Source organism: Staurois parvus, unplaced genomic scaffold (assembly GCF_062004578.1).
Source record: "Staurois parvus isolate SC_StPar_1 unplaced genomic scaffold, SC_StPar_1.0 ptg001532l, whole genome shotgun sequence".
NCBI classification, from domain to species: Eukaryota; Metazoa; Chordata; class Amphibia; order Anura; family Ranidae; genus Staurois; species Staurois parvus.
This window is the reverse complement of record NW_028319328.1, coordinates 371,568-397,309: the sequence shown is the minus strand read 5'-3', so window position 1 is coordinate 397,309 and position 25,742 is coordinate 371,568. Positions and strand designations below refer to the sequence as shown.

The following is a 25,742-nucleotide window of genomic DNA, read 5'->3' as shown; positions in this document are numbered from 1 at the left end:
CTACCACCCCATCCCCCACAGCTATCTCCTCCTGTGCCACCATCCCCTCCCTCCTAGATTGTAAGTTCGAAAGAGCAGGGCCCTCAATCTCCTCATGTTTTGCATTGTATTGGTATTGTTCTGTCACATGTTCTGTCCCCCTCTGTAATGTACAGCGCTGAGCGAACTATTGGCGCTTTATAAATACTGTATAATAATAATAACTGATGACGCAGGGCAGCATCATTCCAATTAGTGTCTGCACTCCAACGTCCAAAGTCCGTGATATAGTCCTTGGCGACCCTGTTGGAGTGCATGTAAGGCTGCTTCTGCTGTGGCAGTCCGCTGTGGATCGTCATACAGCTGGGCCATTGAGTCAAAGAAAGTAGTCATAATATTCAGGTGTGAGTGATTACTTTCCAGCAGACGATGGGCCCAAGCTTGTGGCTCCCCTTGGAGCAGAGAGATAATGAACCCCACTTTAACATTTTCCATGGAGAAGGTTCTTGGCTGGTGGTGGAACTAGAGCTGGCATGCGTTGCGGAATGCTCTAAACTTGCTTCGGTCTCCAGCGAATCGCTCAGCAGTGGGTACACGGGGTTCAGGAGGTGGCATCATGCCAACAGTATTAGTGAGAGGTTCTGTGGGAGCCCCAGCCGTGGTTGGGACAGAGGGAGCTGCAGACACAGGAGCAGGTGAAGCCAGCGTCTGCATGCGTTCCAGGTGCACATATCCTTCCTGCAGAGTTTTGACTGCTTGGGTCAGTGCTGCCAGATGCTGACATGTTTCATCCAGAGGCGAAGGTCCTCTTCCAGGCTCAGACATGGCCGTATGGTACTGTCACGTACATGGATAGTGAGCCTGATGTGAAGAGGTAGGCCTCCCGTACAACTCCGGCTCAAGGACCGCTGATGGTGAGACAGCGGTCACAGGGGCACGGTGGGGTATGGGTGCCTGTGATCAGTCCGGTAATAGCAGGTGAGCTGATGAGTTGTAGGCAGGGAGCAGGGTTCTGATGTAGCCGTGTGGGATGGATGGATACTCGAGCGCAGCGTGCTGAGGATGCAGGGTCAGATGAGCCGGGTTCGGTATCGGTCAGGTAGATCAGGCTTACAGCGGCAGGAGGAAGAGTAGTCGGGTCACAGGCCAGGTCAGCAATGGAAGATCAATCAGACAGGAGAGGAGACAGAAGAATAATCCAAGACAAGCCAGAGGTCAGGGCAGGAGGCAATCAAGCGGAGATCAGGAACAAATACGATATTGGTATAGTGAGTGCTCTTTAAAAGATAGCAGATAAAGCACTAAAGGAGACGACAGTAACCTCCGAATAACAATAAATAAGTCCCTCTCTGTCCTCATTCCAGGAGTCCCTCTCTGTCTTCATCTCAGTAGTCCCTCTATGTCCTCATCTCTGGGGTCCCTCTCTGTCCTCATCCGAGGAGTCCCTCTCTGTCCTCTTCTCAGGGGTCCCTCTCTGTCCTCTTCTCAGGGGTCCCTCTCTGTCCATCTCTGGGGTCCCTCTCTGTCCTCATCACAGGGTCCGTCTCTGTCCTCATCCAAGGAGTCCCTCTCTGTCCTCATCCCAGGGGTCCCTCTCTGTTCTCATCTCAGAGGGCCCTCTCTGTCCCCATCTCAGGAGCCCCCTCTCTGTTCCCATCACAGGGGTCCCTCTCTGTTCCCATCACAGGGGTCCCTCTCTGTCCCCATCTCAGGGGTCCCTCTCTGTCCTCATCTCATGGGTCCCACTCTGTCCTCATCTTGGGGGTCCCTCTCTGTCCTTCCTAGGGATCCCTCTCTGTCCTCATCCCAGGGGTCCCTCTCTGTCCTCATCTCAGGAGTCCCTCTCATTCCTCATCTCAGGGGTCCCTCTCTGTCCTCATCTCAGGAGTCGATTTTTGTCCTCATCTCAGGGGTCCTTCTCTGTCCTTATCTCAGGGTCCCTCTCTGTCCGCATCTCAGGTGGACCTCTCTGTCCTCATCCAAGGAGTCCCTCTCTGTCCTCATCCCAGGGGACTCTCTCTGTCCCCATCTCAGGAGTCCCTCTCTGTCCCCATCACAAGGGTCCCTCTCTGTCCCCATCTCAGGGGTCCCTCTCTGTCCCCATCTCAGGGGTCCCTCTCTGTCCCCATCTCAGCGGTCCCTCTCTGTCCCCATCTCAGGGGTCCCACTCTGTCCTCATGTCAGGGGTCCCTCTCTGTCCTCATCTCAGGAGTCGATTTTTGTCCTCATCTCAGGGGTCCTTCTCTGTCCTTATCTCAGGGTCCCTCTCTGTCCGCATCTCAGGTGGACCTCTCTGTCCTCATCCAAGGAGTCCCTCTCTGTCCTCATCCCAGGGGACTCTCTCTGTCCCCATCTCAGGAGTCCCTCTCTGTCCTCATCCAAGGAGTCCCTCTCTGTCCTCATCCCAGGGGACTCTCTCTGTCCCCATCTCAGGAGTCCCTCTCTGTCCCCATCACAGGGGTCCCTCTCTGTCCCCATCTCAGGGGTCCCTCTCTGTCCCCATCTCAGGGGTCCCTCTCTGTCCCCATCTCAGGGGTCCCTCTCTGTCCCCATCTCAGCGGTCCCTCTCTGTCCCCATCTCAGGGGTCCCACTCTGTCCTCATCTCAGGGGTCCCTCTCTGTCCTTCCTAGGGATCCCACTCTGTCCTCATCCCAGGGGTCCCTCTCTGTCCTCATCTCAGTAGTCCCTCTCATTCCTCATCTCAGGGGTCCCTCTCTATCCCCATCTCAGGAGTTGATTTTTGTCCTCATCTCAGGGGTCCTTCTCTGTCCTCATGTCAGGGTCCTGCTCTGTCCGCATCTCAGGGGGCCCACTCTTTCCTCATCACAGGGGGCCCTCTCTGTCCTCATATAAGGAGTCCCTCTCTGTCCTCATCTCAGGGGTCCCTCTCTGTCCTCATTTCAGGGGTCCCTCTCTGTCCTCATTTTAGGGGTTCCTCTCTGTCCTCATCTCAGTAGTGTCTCTCTGTCATCATCTCAGTATCCCTCTCTGTCTTCATCTCAGGGGTCCCTCTCTGTCCTCATCTCAGGGGTCCCTCTCTGTCCTCATCTCAGTAGTCCCTCTCTGTCATCAACTCAGGGGTCCCTCTCTGTCCTTCCTAGGGATCCCTCTCTGTCCTCATCCCAGGGGTCTCTCTCTGTCCTCATCCCAGGGATCCCTCTTTATCCTGATCTCAGGAGTCTCTCTCTGTCCTCATTTCAGGGGCCCCTCTCTGTCCTAATTGCAGGCGTCCCTCTCTGTCCTCATCCCAGGGGTCCCTCTCTGTCCTCATCTCTGGGGTCCCTCTCTGTCCTTATCTCTGGGATCCCTCTCTGTCCTCATCTCTGCGATCCCTCTCTGTCCTCATCCCAGGAGTCCCTCTCTGTCCTCATCTCTGGGGTCCCTCTCTGTCCTCTTCTCAGGGGTCCCTCTTTGTCCTCATTTCAGGGGTCCCTCTCTGTCGTCTTCTCAGGGGTCCCTCTTTGTCCTCATCTCAGGGGTCCCTCTCTGTCCTCATCTCTGGGGTCCCTCCCTGTCCTCTTCTCAGGGGTCCCTCTTTGTCCTCATCTCAGGGGTCCCTCTCTGTCCTCTTCTCAGGGGTCCCTCTCTGTCCTCTTCTCAGGGGTCCCTCTTTGTCCTCATCTCTGGGGTCCCTCTCTGTCCTCATCAAAGGGTCCGTCTCTGTCCTCATCCATGGAGTCCCTCTCTGTCCTCATCAAATGGGTCCCTCTCTTTCCTCATCTCAGGGGGCACTCTCTGTTCCCATCTCAGGAGTCCCTCTCTGTCCCCATCACAGGGGTCCCTCTCTGTCCCCATCTCAGGGTTTCCTCTCTGTCCCCATCTCAGGGGTCCCCCTCTGTCCTCATCTCAGGAGTCAATTTTTGTCCTCATCTCAGGGGTCTTTCTCTGTCCTCATCTCAGAGTCCCTCTCTGTCCTCATCTCAGGGGGCCCTCTCTGTCCTCATCTCAGGGGGCCCTCTCTGTCCTCATCTCAGGGGTCCCTCTCTGTCCTCATCTCATGGGTCCCACTCTGTCCTCATCTCAGGGGTCCCTCTCTGTCCTTCCTAGGGATCCCTCTCTGTCCTCATCCCAGGGGTCCCTCTCTGTCCTCATCTCAGGAATCCCTGTCATTCCTTATCTCAGGAGTCCCTCTCTGTCCTCATCTCAGGGGTCCCTCTCTGTCCTCATCTCAGTGGTCCCTCTCTGTCATCATCTCAGTGTCCCTCTCTGTCTTCATCTCAGGGGGCCCTCTCTGTCCTCATCTCAGTTGTCCCTCTCTGTTCTCATCTCAGTTGTCCCTCTCTGTCCTCATCCCAGGGGTCCCTCTCTGTCCTCATCCCAGGGGTCCCTCTTTGTCCTGATCTCAGGAGTCTCTCTCTCTGTCGTCATCTCAGTGGTCCCTCTCTTTTCTCATCCCAGGTGTGACAGGAGTCACTTTGGGTGGGGGGCCCATGAAACCCAGCTCACTTTGGAGAGGTGGGGAGACCCCTGTCTCAGCGCCCCATATCCCTCTTATGTTTGAGTCACCCTGTGCCTGCTAGGGGTACAGGGTGATCTGTCCTAATATTGTGTAGACATGTATAGGTGGGGTGTGGGGGGTTGTTCATTGTTTAATGCCATGTGGTTGTATCCCATTGTTCTATTGTGTGTTTGGCTTGGGAGCAAACTATTATGGGATGTATGTGTTTGTGTGTATTGGCTTGGTGGGAGGTGTCTGCTGATGTGTCTCTTGTTGCTAGATTTGGTTTGCCCCGCCCTGTGTCATTATGCAGGGAGGGGGGATTGAATGTATATATCTTGTATCTGTGTTAAAATAAAGCTATTTCCTGATTTACTTCAAGACTGGTGTCGTCTAGTCTTGTATGGTTAGCGGTGGTGTCCGTGGTCAGTGTTCGGACTAGGAAGCGGTATTATAACGGAAATACCCAAGCGCAGACTGGGTCCGGTTCCGTTACATTGGTGGCAAGCGGTGGGATTGTGCTTCCTGGCTGTGAACACGTTCAAACCACCATCGGGATTCAAGATCAGGAAAGTAGACGTCAGTCACCCCAGTGGAGATATGGACCTGGCACCAGAGTTCCCAGGGCTTCTGCAGACCGTTCTTGCAACATACCCTAGGACTGTGTCTGCGGATGAGTACCTGGAGCTCAGGCAGTGGATTTGGGAGGTGCTTTGGAGTGGAGCCCTCCAGGTTGCTGGTATGTACAAGGGCAAGTGCTATCCAACCCCAGGGGAATGGGCCAGGGACCTGTCAAGGTCCTACCTTTTCCCAGAGGTTATGTTACTCCATGTGCGGGCATCCATCTTGGATTTCTGCTGAGCATGGTGGGAAGCTTTTATGCCTTCAGGTCTCTGAGGTCCATCCCCCAGAGGGGTGTGGCTGAGTACATATAAGCCTGTGATCCGCACATGCTCTTTGCACTTGTGTCTTGTGTCTTTGTCTTGCTACAGCTCTGTGTATACGCTCGTGACTCTTCTGGTATTCTGACTTGGCTTGTGACTAAGACCATTCTCTGTGTTTTCCTTCGATCTGACCTTCCGTTGCTGATCCCGGCCCGTGACCTGTGATTCTCTGTCTACTGTTCTGTACTGTTTTGTCCTGTTGTTGTCGACTCGGCTTGCCTGACTACGCTATTGTCATTCTCACCAGCTACACGCCATTGGCGGCGGCCATTACCGCAGCCGGGGTGTCTTGGGGGCCGCGACCTGGTTCCTGGCTGCGTCAAGTCCATCCCCACCATCAGGGGCACTGGTGAAGGGCAGCCTGGGACTTAGACTCCGCGCCCTGAGGGACTTCGGTCTGTTGGTGGTGGTTGTCGTCAGCCAGTGCGTTACCCTGCCACTAGGCCTACCTGTCCGTTCCACAGCCCTGCCTGACAGTACCATCCGATGTTACGGATGCCATTCCTAGGAGAGCGACCCCAGGAGCAATGGGTGACTGAGTTGGACAGGCTGGTCCAGCGGGAGATATCAGGTTTTTCAATGGTACGCAGAGCAGAAATATTTAGGGGTGACAACAGAATGCTCTCCGGAGGGATATGACTTTGGTGGTCCTGGATTGCTGTGGGAGAGCCTTACAGATCATTTTGTGTTTGGCGATGAAGGAGAACCTACCCTTGAGGACCTGCAAGAAGACAGAGAGGTTATGTTTGGTCTCACAGGGGTCTCAGAGCTTGAACCAGATCTGGAATACCTGCTGATGAAAGAACAGCATCTGGAAAGGGCATACAGGCAACTACTAAAACATGTTCATCAGCATGCCCAAGAATCGGCAGAGGAAATTCCAGAGATTGCCGTCCCCAAAACTGAAGTGCAGACAAAAGGGCAGAGCTCTGCTAGCCTCTGTCCAGAACTGGTAACATCTTCTGGGTTCCACAGACAGGAGATGGTGAACCCCTATCCCCAGACACCAGTTCCAGAAACTGGGGATTTGATTGACTTTTCTGCTGAGGAGGAACCAGCCGGAGCTCCTCCAGCAGAAGCTGGCATCAGGGCATGGTGTTGTTGACCTCTGCCACACACCTGTGGTAGTTTCAGAGGCCCGGGGGAGAAGGGAGAGGAGGTTGTTGTCCTCCCTCCCCCACAGTCAGCCAAAATGGACTAAACTGTCTTCCCTCCCAAGCTAGGATCTGTGCACCAGGGTGTCAGAGTCCTGTCCACGGCAGAGGCTCTGGAGGATCTGGCATTTCTGCCAGTACTCTGCATGGTCGCAGAAGGACACATCAGCCTCAGTCTGGTGCCAGACGGCCTTTATAAGGAGGCTCATCACTTCCTCAAGTTGCTGGATGATCTCTAGCTCCCCATGCCCTGTTCCTGTTTCCTGTGACTTTGACCCGTGATTTCCTGTTACCGACTCGGCTTGCTCCTGGACCTGTCTACTCTGCCTTACCCCTGATCTGACCTCGGCCTGGCTTATGGATACTCTCTCTCTCTATCTCGCTCCTCTGTTTATGACCTCGGCTATCCCATCTGACTATGTCTGCTCTGATTCCCACCTGGTACCTGACCTTGGCTTCAACCGACTACCCAGTAAACATCTAAATCCCAGAAGGGCTTGCATACCATCTATAGGCACCTCCTGTCTGCAGACCTATCTCTATGCACCAGCTGTGATTCTGAGTGGACCACTAACCAGCACTCCTACAGGCAATCTGTGCAACTTTGGGCCAGACTCCCCCTATCCCATTCTCAGGGGAGTCCAGAACTTAGCCGCAAGGGAAGCCCTCTCTCCATTGGCCTCCATCACCAGGTACGTGATACAGGGGGACAGTGACAGAGGAATGTCATCCCAGCAACAGATCCACAGTCTGGGAGTGGAGGAAGCCGGCCTCCCTCCCCCATGGTTAGCCGGAGCAGATGTGGGGTCCCCAGCAGAAGTGCTGGCAACAGAACAGAGCGCCACTGACCTCTGCCTAGCAACTACAGTCACCACCTGGATACCCCCAGGGATGCTGGGCAGTCGGCCCAGATCCCCAACACCATGATGGAGTTGGCCCAGCCACCCTGTCTTCGCGGCTGAGAAGACTTCAGGGAGAAGGACCAGTCCGTACTTCTCCCCAGCGGCGGGTATGTTCTACGAGAGAGACAGAGGTTGGTTGGGTGAGTAATACTTTGTGTGGGACAATTTGCTTGGGGTACTGTGTGGGTGCTGGCATTGGGGGACTGGAAGTACAGACTAACTTCAGAGTCCACCCGTCTGGGGTTTACTCCTGCGTTAGTCTCCTGCTGAAAGGGGAGATATGTGATGGGAGTCACTTTGGGTGGGGGACTGTCAGGAATCTAGGAATGACCAGAAAGGTGTGGACTGACACAGGGAAACGCAGGTTTCAGGTATAGTATAATACAGTTTATTATTAGCCACCCAGATATATATATATAAACGCACAGTGAACAAACCAACCTTCCACTAATCTTAGTAGGTGCAGGAACACAGGCGTAGTCAGGGCTGGAGAGGTGGAATGGTCAGGCCGGCCGTAGGGTTCTGTAATGACCGTTTGGTGGTACCTCTAGCGGTCCTCAGGACAGGATTCCCCAGGGCGCGGAGTCTAAGTCCCAGTCTGCTATTCACCAGGGCCCCTGATGGTGGGGATGGACTTGGAGCAGACAGGAACCAGGTCGCGGCCCCTGAGTACACCTGCTAGTGGTAGAGGGATCCGCCAGAGGTATGTGCAGGTACGGCTGGATCCGTGCAGGATGGATGGATGGCAGAGTAGTTAGCGTGGTCAGACGGGCCAAGTCAGTAACGTGCGGGCAGCAAGGTACCAAAGGAGCTGGCAGAGAATGGTCAAGGTCACAAGCCGGGTTCAGTAACTCACAGGCAGCGCGGTACAGGGGATCAGGCAGAAGGATGGTCAGGCAAGCCAGGGGTTCAACAGGAGACGGACAGCAGAGGTCAGGATCAAGCCGGGTCAGCAACGAAGCAGGAACACAAGATACCAGGTACAGAGGCTCATGGGAAAACATACACCAAGGCCCAGATCACAGGCCTGGTCATGCCTTAAATACACCTTTCTGCAATCAGCCCCAGGTTTGGCTGATTGCACGTGTGAGCTTCTGGCTGCTGAGAGCACCCGCTGGTCAGCTCTGGTACTGCAGCCCACACGGCAGATGAGTCCCACCACCAGTGCTGAGTCCATTCCTGACAGGGACCCATGGAACACAGCTAACTTTGGAGGGGTGGGGAGACCCCTGTATCAGCTCCCCATATCCCTATTATGTGTAAGTCACCCTGTGCCTGTTAGGGGTACAGGGTGAAATGTCCTAATATTGCGGTGGGGGGTTGTTCATTGTTTAATGCCATGTTGTTGCATCCCATTGTTCTATTGTGTGTCTTGCTTGGGAGCAAACTATTATGAGATGAATGTGTTTGTGTATTGGCTTGGTGGAGGGTGTCTGCTGATGGGTCTCTTGTTGCTAGATGTGCTTTGCCCCGCCCTGTGTCATTATGCAGGGAGGGGGGAATTGTTCCCTTGAATGCATATATCTTGTATCTGTGTTAAAATAAAGTTGTCTATTTCCTGGTTTCCTTCAAGACTGGTGCTGTCTCGTCTTGTATGGTCAGTGGTGGTGTCCGTGGTCGGTATTCGGACAGGGAAGAGTTTAACAGAAATACCCAAGTGCAGACGGGGTCCGGTTCTGTTATACCCACCCAGATTAATCCTCTCCTCATCCAGCTGTACTGGGTCAATTCCTGGGCAAGGGGACCCAGAATCTGTCTCTGCGAATCAACAGTCCCAGATGGGGACTATTTAGGTTTCCCACCCAAATGCCTTTTTCCTGAACTGGCCCAGGGGATGTAGGACTACTCACTCTTCCTCTCCTATGAGCTTGTTGCATTGGTGGCTGCCTTCCACTGGGCTGACTCCTTCCCTGCTGCACAGGGGACTGCTGAGATTGAGAGATCCTCCTTTCAGCTTCAGCCTGGAGGTAGGCCCCTTTCCCACTGAGCCCCCTCCCAGGCTCCTGCATCCCAGCCTCTCACTTTGTCTCCCATCCGAACTTTCCTGCTGCTGAGCAGACTCAGTCATGCTTAAGCGCTGACCTGACCTCATGCCAATAAGACCCAGGAAGGATCCCTTAAGTATGAGGATCAGCCCCTCCTCATCCCTATTGCCTTCTAGAAACCTCTCAAGTCTCTAGAGCAGGGGGAGGTCTCAGGGAACTGATCTGCAGAGCCCTCAGCTCTAACCTAAATTTACCTGGCTGACTCATGCCCAGGTCGCTACTCAGCCTTTCTTTCTACAATAAAAAAAAAACTCCACCTGCCTATCTAGAGCGGTGCTACATATGTTTAAAAATGTTCTTTCTTTTTATAGTCATACCATCCCTCCTCATCAGTAATCATGGGCATGCAATCTGGCAGCCACCTTAAAAAAAAAAAAGAAACCTGAGGCCTAACCCCAGGGTCCTGTCCACGGCAGAAGTTCTGGAAGATCTGGCATTTCTGCCAGTACTCTACAGGGCCGCAGAAGGACACATCAGCCTCAGTCTGGTGCCAGACTGCCTTTATAAGGAGGCTCATCACTTCCTCTGGTTTCTGGATGATCTCTAGCTCCCCGTGCCCTGTTCCTGGTTCCTGTTTCCTGTGATTCTGACCCGTGATTTCCTGTTACCGACTCGGCTTGCTCCTGGACCTGTCTACTGATTTACCCCTGATCTGACCTCGGCTTGGCTTACGGATACTCTCTCTCTCGCTCCTCCGTGTATGACCTCAGCTATCCCATCTGACTACGTCTGCTCTGATTCCCACCTGGTACCTGACCTTGGCTTGAACCGACTACCCAGTAAACATCTAAATCCCAGAAGGGCTTGCATACCATGCACAGGTGCATCCTGTCTGCAGACCTATCTCCATGCACCAGCTGTGCTTCTGAGTGGACCACCAATCAGCACTCCTACAGGCGACCTGTGCAACTTTGGGCCTGACTCCCGCTGTCCCACTCTCATTGGAGTCCGGAACTTAGCCACAAGGGAAGCCCTCTCTCCATTGGCCTCCATCACCAGGTACGTGATACCCCACCATGCCTCTGTACAAAAATTTTGAATAAAAGGTTACTTGTCCCACCTTGTAGGTGAGAACTGAGATGCGTTTTTTATACATTACAAAATATATGAAAAATATCTTTAAAAATATATATTTTTTTAAATATATGTATAAAAAAGTAATTTTAACATATAATTTTACATATATTTGTAAATTCAGTCTAAAAATGCAGATGAGTTTTTTTAAAGACATACAGTATATTGGAAATGTATTTTAAAAAATATTTTTCATATATTTTGTAATAAAAACGTATTTCAACATACAGTATATAGTATGTGTATATATAAATATATATATATATATATATATATATATATATATATATATATATTTTTTTTTTTTTTTTTTTTTTTAAATATATTGAATGCGGACAAAATTGTATTTCAAATATATGTCAATATATTTGGGAAGAATATTTTTAATATATACTTCAAATATATTTTTCTTCCATGTGGGTTGGCCCGCAGGGGGTGGCTTTTAGTGGAAGCCTCTCTCAGTCGGGGTGTGGGGGGGGTTGGTGTCTGTTAGCGAAAGGCTCTCAGCTGGGAGGGTTGATCAGTGTCAGGCTCTTTTGGTGAGGGGGGGGGGTGCTGTTGTATTGGTTGGTGTCAGGCTTTCTGCAGGAAGTACTGTGGAGTTGGTTGGTGGCAGGCTCCCTTAGCAAGGGGGGATGGGTGCTGTGGAGTTGGTCAATGCCAGGCTGTTTCGGGGGATGGGGGAATGCTGTTGTATTGGTCGGTGTCAGGCTCTTTCGGAGGGGGGGTACTGTGGAGTTGCTTGGCGGCAGGCTCCCTTGACAAGGGGGGATGGGTGCTGTAGAGTTGGTCAATGCCAGGCTGTTTCGGGGGATGGGGGAGTGCTGTTGTATTAGTCGGTGTCAGGCTCTTTCGGAGGGGGGGTACTATGGAGTTGCTTGGTGGCAGGCTTCCTTGGCAAGGGGGGATGGGTGCTGTGGAGTTGGTCAATGCCAGGCTGTTTCGGGGGATGGGGGAGTGCTGTTGTATTGGTCGGTGTCAGGCTCTTTCGGAGGGGGGGTACTGTGGAGTTGCTTGGTGGCAGGCTTCCTTGGCAAGGGGGGATGGGTGCTGTGGAGTTGGTCAATGTCAGGCTGTTTTGGCGGGGGGTGCTGTTGTGTTGGTCGGTCTCAGGCTCTCTTGGCTGGGGCCAAGGTGGCATAGGTGGAAGGTGAATGATTTTCGTGTTGCCTAGGGCAGCACAAAACCTAAATACACCGCTGGGTACATGTCCCACCCGTTAGTGCCCAGCATCCTGTTCCCTTTGTTTGACAATCCCTCACCTATTAACCTTGAAAATGGAGAAAATTGATTTCCAAAATTTGCCTTCTATCAGCTTCAGTGGGGTTTGCATTGAACTTTGCAATCTTGGGATTCTTACATGCCCTTGCTAAACGCACCCTCAAATCGATGCCAAGCACATTTGCCCGTCACTATGCAGCCCAATGCTCTTAGTAGAACAAACAAATGAGCTTCTATTGCAGGAAATTGTAATAATATTTCAAGTTAAGCCTTGCGTGGCTGCGTCCTTTTCGTAGCGGGCTTTGTGGGTGTAAATTCTACCCCTACGTGATGACGTCATTCTGACGAAACACGTCAGGGGTGTCATGCATGTGACGTCATCATGCTTCGATCGATAGCGATCAGGGATTTTTGTTATCAGCCTGTTACTTTAATTTTCGAGGCTCTTACATCTGCTATACGGCCTTGCTACTTTTGGATTGAACCGCTGCTCAAAATTTGCGAGTTGTTTTCATGAGATCCAAAAATATTTGGATTTCATTTTGTATGTACTCATGCTGAGCTGATGCCACCTGTGGAGGAGGTTGGAGAGTGTCTGACCATTCGGAGCTTGATAGTCTATCCGTTTGGAGTGACCCCTATGTGTATGCCGATGTCATCTGTGGATGAGCTATGTAAGCGCGTTCGACCAATGTGGTCCACCATTTCTGGTAAGGAGCCTCAGACGACACGGTGATCCGGTTTAGGAGTCTGTCACTTCACCTAGCAGCAGTGGCTTCCTGTTCACATGTGGATTGCTTTTCTTTTGGCACTATACCAATGGACTTATTCACTTTATTTGTGTAATATGGGCTTTTTCACCCACATACATATTTATATACAGGGCTCAAAATTTCAAGTTCTGAGCTACTAGCCAGGCCTTAAGAGTTACTCGCCACCAGTTGTCCCACCCAACCCCTACCCTGCCCCGCCCCTAATTCCGCCTCTACTCACGTCCTCATAAATTCTCATGAATTGACACTGTTAAGTGTTTTATGCAGAATAAAGGTACAAAAATAAATATTAACAAGCACTTTAGCTATATTATCCAAAAGCAATGTAAACATAACAGGAAAACAAGTGCTTTACATCTACAGGGAAATAAAGTGACGCACAGTGCAGAGGATGCAGGGAGAGCAGTACAGATTGGAGGGAGGAAGGAATGAAAGAAGGAAGGGAGGAAATAAAGAAAAAAGAGTGAGAAAAGAAAGGAGGGAGGAAAGGAGGAAAGAAAGAAAGGAGGGAGGAAATAAAGAAAGAAGAGTGAGAAAAGAAAGGAGGGAGGAAAGGAAAGGAGGAAAGAAAGGAGGGAGGAAATAAAGAAAGTAGGGAGAAAAGAAAGAAAAAAGAGTGAGGAAAGAAAGGAGGGAGGAAAGGAGAAAAGAAAGAAAAAAGAGCGAGGAAAGAAAGAAGGGAGGAATGAAAAAAAAAGAGTGCGGAAAGAAAGGAGGGAGGAAAGAAAGAAAGCAGAGAGGAAAGGAGGAAAGAAAGGAGGGAGGAATGATAGAAAAAAGAGCGCGGAAAGAAAGGAAGGAGGAAAGAAAGAAAAGAGGAAAGAAAGGAGGGAGGAATGATAGAAAAAATAGCGCGGAAAGAAAGGAGGGAGGAGAGAAAGAAAGGAGGAAAGAAAGGAGGGAGGAATGATAGAAAAAAGAGCAAGGAAAGAAAGGAGGGAGGAAAGAAAGAAAGGAGGAAAGAAAGGAGGGAGGAATGATAGAAAAAAGAGCAAGGAAAGAAAGGAGGGAGGAAAGAAAGAAAGAAAGAAAGAGAAAAAAAAGCGAGGAAAGAAAGGAGGGAGGAAAGAAGGAAAGAAAGAAAGGAGGAAGGGAGGAAAGAAAGGATGGAGAAAAGAAAGAAAGGAGGAAAGAGAAGGCAGGAAAGAAAAGAGGAAAGAAAGAAAGGAGGGAGGAAAGAAAGAAAGGAGGAAAGAAAGAAAGAAAGAAAGAGAAAAAAAAGCGAGGAAAGAAAGGAGGGAGGAAAGTAGGAAAGAAAGAAAGGAGGAAGGGAGGAAAGAAAGGATGGAGAAAAGAAAGAAAGGAGTAAAAAGAAGGCAGGAAAGAAAAGAGGAAAGAAAGAAAGGAGGGAGGAAAGAAAAAAGCGAGGAAAGAAAGGCAGGAGGAAAGAAAGAAAGGAGGGAGGAAAGGAGAATAAAGGAAGAAGGAAAGAAAGGAGGGAGGAAAGAGGGAAAGAAAGGAGGAAGGGAGGAAAGAGAAGGAAGGAAAGAAAAAGAGGGAGGAAAGAAAGAAGTGAGGGAGGAAAGAGAAAGAAGGGAGGAAAGAAAAGAGGAAAGAAAGGAGGAAGGGAGGAAAGGAGGAAAGAGAAAGAAGTGAGGAAAGAAAGAAAGGAGGGAGGAAGGGAGGGAGGAAAGAAACAAAGAAAGGAGGAATAGAGGGAAGAAAGAAAGAAGGGAGGAAAAAGAGAAAAGAGGGAGGAAAGAAAGAGAAAAAAGAAAGAAGGGAGGAAAGGATGAAAGAAAGGATGGAGGAAAGAAACAAAGAAAGGAGGAAGAGAGGAAAGAAAGGAGGGAGGAAAGAGAGAAAAGAGGGAGGAAATAATGAGAAAAAAGGAAGGGAGGAAAGAAAGAAAGAAGGGAGGAAAGAAAAGAAGAAAGAAAGGAGGGAGGGAGGAAAGATAGAAAAAGAAATAAAAGAGCGAGGAAAGAAAGGAGGGAAGAAAGAAAGCAAAAAAGAAAGAACAAAAGAAAGACGTGAGGGAGGCAAGAAAGAGAGGGAGGAAAGGAAAGAAGGAAGGACTCACAGGGTTCTGTCATCACAGGGATGCTGGCTGCTCTGTATATTTCCCACTCGTCCTCCTCTGAGAAGCTGCATGATCTGGAGTGTGGGAGGGGACAGGGGATAGCAGAGCAGTGTGGAGAATGGGGGGAGGGGCTGGTCACTGAGGAGAACACAGGGGCCCCAAAAAGAAACTGAAGAAAGGGGGATGATCGGTGCAGCAATGGGAAGCCGTTTCTCCTCTCCCTCCCGCAGTTTTCAGCTGCTTCATTGAAAGCCATACAGGGAGATCACTGCCTGTCACTGCCCCCGCACACTCCTAGTCCCGACGCTGCTCGCCCCCCCAAGTAATTTTCACTCGCACAATGCCAGTGGACAAGTGGAAATTTTGAAGGCTGTTATATGGTATGTATTTTTGAAGCACTTGCACTTTTTTCATTTAGTGCTGTTTTATTTATGTTTATGATGCAGGAAATTGTAATAAACCGTCAATTTTATCATCCATAGTGTCCTCAATAATATAAAATACAAAAATACCTTTTGTCCCACCAGCTCTTCTCTATTAGATTGGAGGGCCTTTTGCTCCTAGGAGCTTACAAACCCTTCTTGTTTGGAATTGTACCATTGCTGTATTGTCTCCCTTTTATATGAGCAAACTGTTGGAGCTATGTCAATCCTGTATATTATTATATTTAATAATGAACGTTAAAAATAGAAAGCAACTTTATTTAGCCCTTTATATAAAATTCTGCCTTTTTTATTTATATTTTTCTGTACAGGTGGATTGATGATCCAGGTTTTCCGTCACGTTTGTCTTCATAAATACCAAATGAACCAAATGGGTGTCTTAAGTGGCTAAAAGTCTTTACAGCAGTTCACTGAAGGATTCACACAGGACAGAAGACCTATCGGTGTTCTAAATGTTTTGGATCCTCTTCAACATTGATCAAGCCTATGAGGACAACAGGAGAGAAAAAAAAGAGAAAGTAAAAAAAAGGCCGGACTTTACTGGTACTAAGGAACACTCTATCCATCAATAAAAATATGTATTTTTATTAAAAAATTTAAAACCAACATTCACAAAAAGAAAACCCAACAAAACCCCACTCCGTAGTCGTCCTACAATGATACATGGTTTGTTCGATTCAGTGTGGCTTTTTCGTGCCAGATCATCCGAAGAGGTCAACGCGTTTCGCTTATCTGCTTCCTCAGGACTCTTAGTTGGATTTACAGGAAATTGACCCGACTACAGAAAACATATATTTAGACATTTTATTTATATCTAGTACCATATACTTTTAAAATTGAAATCACTTAGGGGAGGTGGCAATATACATGCTTAAAAAAAAAGACAACAGGCGAGAAGTCATTTCAGAAGTGACAATCACTTTGCAGTAAAGTCCAACCCATGTATACGTGAGAGGAGCCATTTCAGAAGCGATTTTTTGTTTGGAATGTAACAAAGGTTTTTTTTTCTTTACAATGGAGGCCGAACGTATCCCACACCAGAAGACTCATGATGGAGAGAAGTCTCATCGATGTTCTAAATGTGACAAAGGTTTCGCAGTGAGGGGCCAGCTTACCATACACATGAGAACTCACACTGGAGAGAAGCCGTACCAGTGTCCCGAATGTGACAAAGTTTTCAAAACCAAGAAAGAGCTTATCATGCACCAGCGGGTTCACACCAGGGAGAAGCCGTATCAGTGTTCCGAATGTGACAAAGTTTTTGAAACCAAGAAAGAGCTTATCAAGCACCTGAGGATTCACACTGGAGAGAAGCCGTATCAGTGTTCCGAATGTGACAAAGCTTTTACAATTCTGCAAGATCTCAGCAAACACATGAGAACTCACACCGGAGAGAAGGCATATCGGTGTTCGGAATGTGACAAAGCTTTTACAATTAAGGCAAATCTTATCGAACACCAGATGATTCACACCGGAGAGAAGCCCTATGAGTGTTCCGAATGTGACAAAGCTTTTAAAACCAAGAAAGTGCTTATCGCGCATCAGAGGATTCACACCGGAGAGAAACCATATCAGTGTTCCGAATGTGACAAAGCTTTTACAATGAAGCCAAATCTTATCATACACCAGAGGATTCACACTGGAGAGAGGCCATATCAGTGTTTGGAATGTGGCAAAGATTTTACAATGAAGTCAAATCTTACCGCACACCAGATGATTCACACCGGAGTGAAACCGTATCAGTGTTCAGAATGTGGCAAAGCTTTTATAATAAAGAAAACTCTTATCAAACACCAGAGGATTCACACCAGAGAGAAGCTGTATCAGTGTTCCAAATGTGACAAAGTTTTTAAAACCAAGAAAGAGCTTATCGCACACCAGAGGAAGCCAAATCTTATCACACACCTGAGGGTTTACAGCGGAGAAAAGCCATATGAGTGTTCCGAATGTAACAAAGTCTTTAAAACCAAGAAAGAGCTTATCACGCACCAGAGGATGCACTCCACAGAGAAGCCATATCAGTGTTCCGAATGTGACAAAGCTTATAAAACATTGTCACAGCTTATCACACACAACATGGTTCACACCAGGCAGAGGCCATATCCGTGTCCCAAGTGTGACAAATCTTTTAAAGAGAAGAGAGATCTCATCTCGCACCAGATGCTTCACACTGGAGAGAAGCCATATCAATGTTCTGAATGTGACAAAGCTTTTACAGACAACAGAGGGCTTAACAGACACCAGGGGGGTCACACCGAAGACAAACCACATAAATGTTCTGAATATGGCATTGCTTTTGCACAAAAGGCAACACTTACCAGACACCAGAAGATTCACACCGGAGAGAAGCCCTATCAATGTTCTGAGTGTGATGAAGCTTTTACACTTAATTCTGAGCTAATCAAACACCAGAGGATTCACACGCTTTAACTGCAAAGAGGAATCTCTGGAAGAAGGGAAGGGGGGGGGGGGTTGTTAAAGAGGTAGCAGCTAAGCCGTAATGAAAGATTTGCTGGTGTTTCATTAGTTTCACATCTCGTGTCATCTCACAAGCTCGTAAAAAAGCGAAAAAAGGTATAATGCTACTTTTGAAGAACAAACTAAAATCTGTGAGCAAAAAAAGGAATGTAATGAATGGAGCATGGAGTTTAGTGCTTAGAAAGTCCTTGAATATTTTACTTTTTTTTTTAACAGAAATGGAAAAAACGCCTCTGAGTGTAATACCATCAATGTATTTATTAGAAACAATGTAGGCTCACAAATGGCAACTTACGTGCTCTGGAAGAATAGGGCTACATTCACACTAGCTGAAGTCGTCAGACAGGTGTTTGGGAAGCGTTTTAACGTTTCTCAAATGCCTATGAAAATTCTGCACATGGCAGCACACAGTGCTGTTCACATGGAAGCGTTAGTGTCGCGTTGCGGCAAAACTGACGCCTAGTGTCCAGTCAGGAGGAATTGAAGCCTCCCATTCAAGTCTATGGCGCCGCTCCGCAAATGCCTGGCAGGCATTTGCAGTGCGGCTGCGGAGCATTAATAGCATTTAACTTTATTATAGGAGTTTGTGGTGCGGTTTTAATGCTTGACAAATGCCTATCAACTGCCTCAAAACCACGCATAGGGCATTTTGGGAGCATTTGAGGAGCATTACAAATGCTTCCCAAACGCTTGTCAAATGCTATAGGGGCGTTTGGCAAGAGTTAGAAATAAATCAAGTGTGAATGAGCCCTAAAGGGCACAAAATAAAGTCCATGATTGGTGAAGTAGTCTGGCCGGGGATCACTTCGGAATGGCAGGAGATGGATCTCAAGCAGCCGCTCAGTGGAGAAGACAAAACCGGTAGCTCTGGAGGCTTGTGGAGCCAAGCATGGACTGCAATGCTGGACCAGAGGTTTGCTGAGAGCTGGCAGTGACACAACACGTCTCGGAGCATGCACGGGACCAGTGGCATATTTACAGTGAGGCAAACAAGGCATTTGCCTGGGGTAGCCATTTTTTATTTTGGGGGGGGCGCCACCTGGTGACCTGGTGAGCCTTTGCCATGGAATCCAAGGAGGCTGTTGGAAGGTGTAAGCTTCTGGCACAAAGAAGGAAGACACTGGGTTTGGCTCCAGAGAGGTTAAGGTTAGTGCTTGACTAACTCTATCTCTCTGCAAGCGGCAGCGAGGGCCGGGAGGGATTGTTTGGCAGAGAGTGGAATTGGCAAACAAGGCATTTGCCTGGGGCAGCAATTTTTTTTGGGGGGGTCGCCACCTGGGGACCTGGTAAGCCTCTGCCATGGAATCCAAGGAGGCTGTATGCTGCTGGAAGGTGTAAGCTTCTGGCATAAAGAAGGAAGACACTGGGCTTGGCTCCAGAGAGGTTAAGGTTAGTGCTTGACTAACTCTATCTCTCTGCAAGCAGAGGCGAAGGGCCGGGAGGGATTGTTTGGCAGAGAGTGGAATTGGCAAACAAGGCATTTGCCTGGGTCAGCAATTTTTTTTTTTTTAGGGGGGGCACCACCTGGGGACCTGATGAGCCTCTGCCATGGAATACAAGGAGGCTGTACACTGCTGGAAGGTGTAAGCTTCTGGCACAAAGAAGGAAGACACTGGGCTTGGCTCCAGAGAGGTTAAGGTTAGTGCTTGACTAACTCTATCTCTCTGCAAGCGGAGGCGAAGGGCCGGGAAGGATTGTTTGGCAGAGAGTGGAGGCAGCTGGCCCCGGGGGGGTGCTGCTGCTGCTGCCCAATTTTAGTGATGACAGGGGCTGCACGAGGAGGTGAGGGTGCTGGTGGTGGTGGGGGGTGCTCAACTTTAGTGGCAGCTGGGGCGCCCAGTTTTAGTGGTTGACAGGGACTGGGGGGGTGCTGGTGGTGGTGCCCAATCTTAGTGTTGTCTAGGGTGAGCTAAATACAGCACATTGGGGGACACCACCAGGGTGCGCAGAATTGCTCCTCCCTCAAGCTTCACTATCCAGGACCCCTCACAGGCTTTATTTTGTGCCTTTTACTCTTTTAGAGCACTTCAGTTGCTATTTGTTAACCTACATTTTTAGTGGCGGCAGGGGCTGGGGGAGGAGATGAGGGCGGTAGTGGGGGGTGCCCAATTTTAGTGGCGGCAGAAGCGCCCAGTTTTAGTGGTTGGCAGGGACTGGAGGGGTGCTGCCCAATTTTAGTGTTGCCTAGGGCGAGCTAAATGTAGCACATCAGGGGACACCACCAGGGTGCGCAGAATCGCTCCTTTCCCAAGCTTCACCATCCAGGACCCCGCACGGGCTTTATTTTGCACCTTTTACTCTTTTAGAGCACTTGAGTTGCCATTTGTTAACCTACATTGTTTTTAATAAATACATTTGTGGCATTACACTTAGAGGCACTTTTTCCATTTCTGTTTACCATTGTGCGCATCTAGAGAGCCGTCTTCTACTCTGGAAACCAGCTGCCCAAGTGGACCATCTTATCTCTAACTCCCCTCCCCCTTTTTTATCATGGACTTTTAATGGACTTTTAATTCCATATGCGTGAACCAGTCCTACCAATCATTCTCCTATTGGCGCATACGGTTTTGTGCTTTGGCTTTTTCCTTTTTTTTTTTTCGGAGAAGGATCGATGAATGAACTGTGTTTCCTCATGATCCTCATCTGTATCTTTTTTATGGAGCTTTGACTGAACATGTAATGCGTTTGCATCCGTTCTAACTGATCTGTTCCCAAATGTTTTCTTCATTGACAGATCCTGAGTTAATGCTCGATTAACACTGCCTCAGTACAGAGACTGGGTTGCAATCAAGAAGCATCTTGCCGAGCCTCTGAAACTTCAGAGAGGAGAGTCTTTTCCAGGTTCTGCTGACTGTTGTTATTGCAGCCAAGTTTGAGGACTCCAGCTAAGCCCACCTCCCGATATATGTTCCACCTCTGTTCCCACGATCCATGCCTCATTTCCAATGTTCCACCTCCTCTTATGGATGACAGGTTTGTAGGCAGGTCTGAGGATGGGACACTGGCCAGGGAGAAGCCTCGGAGAAAGCAACTTCCTAAGCCGGCGTAGACCTTCCAACAGAGAGTTGCAGCTGTTTTTTATGGGATGTGTTCAATGGGACCACTTAAGCCCACATGGTCACTTGTTTCATTTGGTTCTGCCACAAGTCTAAGGGATTTCATCAGGTGAAGATTGGATGTCCTCATTATCTTGCTTCTCTGTTCATCTACTCCTCCTCTCCATAGACTGATCACAAAGTACAACTGCAAGAGATCTGAACTTACAAACTGCTAAGTGTGCAGTCATATTCCTACAACTTCTTCTGCAGGACTGAAATTCCTCTGATTGGGGTTCTCTTTAATGACTCTGAGTGGACAGATCTCTTTTATTTGGGGGGTAAACTTTATTTTTATTTTCATTTCATTTTATTTTTATATTTATTTTTATTTTATTTTTATTTTATTTTAAGTTAATTTATTTTTATTGTTGAGTTTTGCATTTCATTTAAAATGATTATGGATAAAATTATATATCTGATATGGACATATATACAATTATGTGTGCATATTTCCATTGCTATTATATACCGTATTTTTCGCTCCATAAGACGTACCTGACCTAGACGCGCCTAGGTTTTAGAGGAGAAAAAAAGAAAAAAATATTCTGAACCAATGGACTGCAGACATAGTACAGGAGATGACCAGAGACTGTGGACATAGTACAGGAGATGACCAGAGACTGCGGACACAGTACAGGAGATGACCAGAGACTGCGGACACAGTACAGGAGATGACCTGTACTGTGAGATGACCAGAGACTGCAGACGTAGTACAGGAGAAGAACAGAGACTGCAGACATAGTACAGGAGATGACCAGAGACTGCAGACACAGTACAGGAGATGACCAGAGACTGCGGACATAGTACAGGAGATGACCAGAGACAGCCGACATAGTACAGGAGATGACCAGAGACAGCCGACATAGTACAGGAGATGACCAGAGACTGCGGACATAGTACAGGAGATGACCAGAGACTGCGGACATAGTACAGGAGATGACCAGAGACTGCGGACACAGTACAGGAGATGACCAGAGACTGCGGACACAGTACAGGAGATGACCAGAGACTGCGGACACAGTACAGGAGATGACCAGAGACTGCGGACATAGTACAGGAGATGACCGGAGACTGCGGACACAGTACAGGAGATGACCAGAGACTGCAGACATAGTACAGGAGATGACCGGAGACTGCGGACATAGTACAGGAGACTGCAGACACAGTACAGGAGATGACCAGAGACTGCGGACATAGTACAGGGGATGACCAGAGACTGCTGACATAGTACAAGAGATGACCAGAGACTGCGGACACAGTACAGGAGATGACCAGAGACTGCAGACATAGTACAGGGGATGACCAGGGACTGCGGACACAGTACAGGAGATGACCAGAGACTGCGGACACAGTACAGGAGATGACCAGAGACTGCGGACACGGTACAGGAGATGACCAGAGACTGCGGACACGGTACAGGAGATGACCAGAGACTGCGGACACGGTACAGGAGATGACCAGAGACTGCGGACATAGTACAGGGGATGACCAGAGACCGCTGACATAGTACAAGAGATGACCAGAGACTGCGGACACAGTACAGGAGATGACCAGAGACTGCAGACATAGTACAGGGGATGACCAGAGACTGCGGACACAGTACAGGAGATGACCAGAGACCGCAGACACAGTACAGGAGATGACCAGAGACTGCGGACACAGTACAGGAGATGACCAGAGACCGCGGACACAGTACAGGAGATGACCAGAGACCGCGGACACAGTACAGGAGATGACCAGAGACTGCGGACACAGTACAGGAGATGACCAGAGACTGAGGACACAGTACAGGAGATGACCAGAGACTGCGGACATAGTACAGGAGATGACCAGAGACTGCGGACATAGTACAGGAGACTGCGGACATAGTACAGGAGATCACCGGAGACTGCAGACATAGTACAGGAGATGACCAGAGACTGCGGACACAGTACAGGAGATGACCAGAGATTGAGGACACAGTACAGGGGATGACTAGAGACTGCAGACACAGTACAGGAGATGACCAGAGACTGCGGACATAGTACAGGAGATGACCAGAGACTGCGGACACAGTACAGGAGATGACCAGAGACTGCAGACATAGTACAGGAGATGTCCAGAGACTGCAGACAGTAAAGGAGATGACCAGAGACTGCGGACACAGTACAGGAGATGACCAGAGACTGCAGACAGTAAAGGAGATGACCAGAGACTGCGGACCTTTGGGGAGGGAGGGGGAGCTGACATCTGAATTTGACAGATACCCGCTCCCACTTCCTAGGAGTAATCTTCCTTTTAGTGTGGGCACCCGGCTCTGTGCTTTGTGAATGGCCCCATTTTTGGGGGGGGGGGGGGAAAGTGCATCTTATGGAGTGAAAAATACGGTAAGTAAAATTTGTAATAAGTATATTAATCAGTAAGAGAGTAATTAAATACATTTCTGTAAAATCCTATAAAATTCTAAATGTCAATAATGGTGTTTATATATATCGTGATGTATCCAATGATAAGTAATGTATGATCGTATACACATTGTTTTGATATTATATATATATATATATATATATATATATATCATGATGTATCCAATGATTAGTAATGTATGATCGTATACACATTGTTTCTATATTATATATATCGTGATGTATCCAATGATAAGTAATGTATGATGGTATACACATTGTTTCATTATTATATATATCATGATGTATCCAATGATAAGTAATGTATGATGGTATACACATTGTTTCGATATTATATATATTGTGATGTATCCAATGATAAGTAATGTATGATGATATACACATTGTTTTGATATTATATATATATATCATGATGTATCCGATGATAAGTAATGTATGATCGTATACGCATTGTTTTTATATTATATATATCGTGATGTATCCAATGATTAGTAATATATGATGGTATACACATTGTTTTGATATTATATATATATCATGATGTATCCGATGATAAGTAATGTATGATCGTATACACATTGTTTTGATATTATATATATATCATGATGTATCCAATGATTAGTAATATATGATCGTATACACATTGTTTCATTATGAGTAATATTATATAGGTTGTCATTGTATATGACATATGATATTGTCATTATGGTTACAATGGGGTTTATTTACTAAAGCTGGAGAGTGCAAAATCCGACTCCCTTCTGCATAGAAACCAATCAGCTTCCAGGTTTCATTGCCAAAGCTTCATTGAACAAGCTGAGGTTAGAAGCTGATTGGTTTCTATGCAGAAGGGAGTCTGATTTTGGACTCTCCAGCTTTAGTAAATAAACCCCATAGTGTCATTAGGGAAGTGAATAATGTTTTAGCAGTGGTGTTATGTAATAATATATTTTGGATGTAAACTATTATAATGTGATTGTCGTTATGTGTTCTGCCCTCTTTTGAGTAAAAGTATGGAGCCTAGTTGTTGCCAGTAACTGACATCACTTCCTGCGAGATGGAGGTGAATGAATAAAGCATGATTATCAGTCTGGTGATTCTAATTATTTTCTCCTGATATAAGCGGTAAGCCGCACCGCACCATCACCCCTATAAGTCAGGATATGACGAAACGCATCAGGGCGTGATGGTGCTGCAGACCCGTAAGTGACGTAGATCCGTAACCGGAAGTGACGAGACTCATTATTTGGGCTTGTTGATGTTTTGAACATTGTAAGTGCAATACTTGGAGTAAATAAATGTACCTATCTCGGGTAATATACTATTGGAGCGGACTCTTTGTTCTTCTCTTTTCATGATATGGTGGAGTGGAGTTTTGAATTATCCTGGCAGCCAATCATTGAGTGGGCTGTCCTTGGAGGAACCTCCTGGTCTAATTAGTGGATATCCTCTTGAGTATGCTATAACAAAGGCAATATCTGGTGAGTGCAGACCTGAGCGATAGACTTTTGATTTATTACTTTTGTGAGTGCATTTTCTTTTGTACCTGAATACAGTGTTCATATTTTATGGGGTTCCTTTTATTTTTGATCATACACACCTTAAAGGTCCAATGGAGGAATAAACCATGGAAGGAACATGTCACGAATCAGAAATTTGGAGACACCTATTCCTTATAAAGCGTGTTTGGCCTGTTATGATTTATAGGTCATTGGTCAAGGTGAGCAGGGAGTGGGGCCACAATTCAATCCCGGTGTTGAATATTGCTGGATGCTAACACAACATATATTGGATTGGACGTTTTATTATCACATTATTTTTAGTTATATATAATTTTTTTTCGACTGTCACTATATGTTTTTCAAAGCTTATGGTTTTGCAGTGAAGGAAATGCGTATTTCATCCCCTGCTGATGTTGAATGTTGGCCCACTCACAAAGAAATGATCGGTCTAAAAATCGAATGTTCGGTGTATTGTAACACTGAGAGACAGAATAGCAACAACAAATTCAGCAGAAATGCGTCTAACAAATGATGACTGATCTGCATGTTCATAAAGGAAATAAGTATTTGATCCCCTTCACAAAACATAACTTAGTACTTGTTGGCAATCACAGAGGTCAGATGTTTCCTGGAGTTGGCCCCCAGGTTTGCACACATCTCAGGAGGGATTTTGGCCCACTCCTCTTGGCAGATCCTCTCCAAGTCATTAAGGTTTGGTGGCTAACGTTTGGCAACTCGAACTTTCAGTTCCCTCCACAGATTTTTAATCAGATTAGGGTCTGGAGACTGGCTAGGCCACTCCTGGACCTTTAATGTGCTTCTTCTTGAGCCGCTCCTTTGTTGCCTTGGCCGTGTGTTTTGGGTCATTGTCATGCTGGAACACCCATCCACGACCCATTTTCAATGCCCTGGCTGAGGGAAGAAGGTTCTCACCCAAGATTTGAGGGTACATTGCCCCGTCCATCGTCGCTTTGATGCGGTGCAGTTGTCCTGTCCCCTTAGCAGAAAAATGTCCCCAAAGCAGAATGTTTCCACCACCATGTGTTACAGTTGGGATGGTGTTCTTCGGGTCATAGGCAGCATTCCTCCTCCAAACACGGCGAGTTGAGTTGATGCCACAGAGCTGGATTTTGGTCCCATCTGACCACAACACTTTCCACCAGTCCTCCTCTGCATCATTCAGATGTTCAGTGGCAGACTTCAGACGGACCTGGACATGTGCTTTCTTGAGCAGAGGGACCTTGCGGGCACTGCAGGATTTC

The 25,742-nt window shown here is 47.8% G+C and overlaps 1 protein-coding gene across 1 annotated transcript in view; it reads left to right on the top strand.

The window, feature by feature from the left end:
- The window catches only part of LOC149435352 (uncharacterized), an 80,517-nt gene that overhangs the window by 18,883 nt on the left and 35,892 nt on the right, over window positions 1–25,742 (top strand). The window contains 2 exon segments of the mRNA XM_089662746.1: window positions 15,309–17,420; window positions 17,525–17,606. Of these exon segments, the coding sequence (XP_089518872.1) occupies window positions 16,012–17,420; window positions 17,525–17,606 (1,491 nt within the window). The 5' untranslated portion in view covers window positions 15,309–16,011.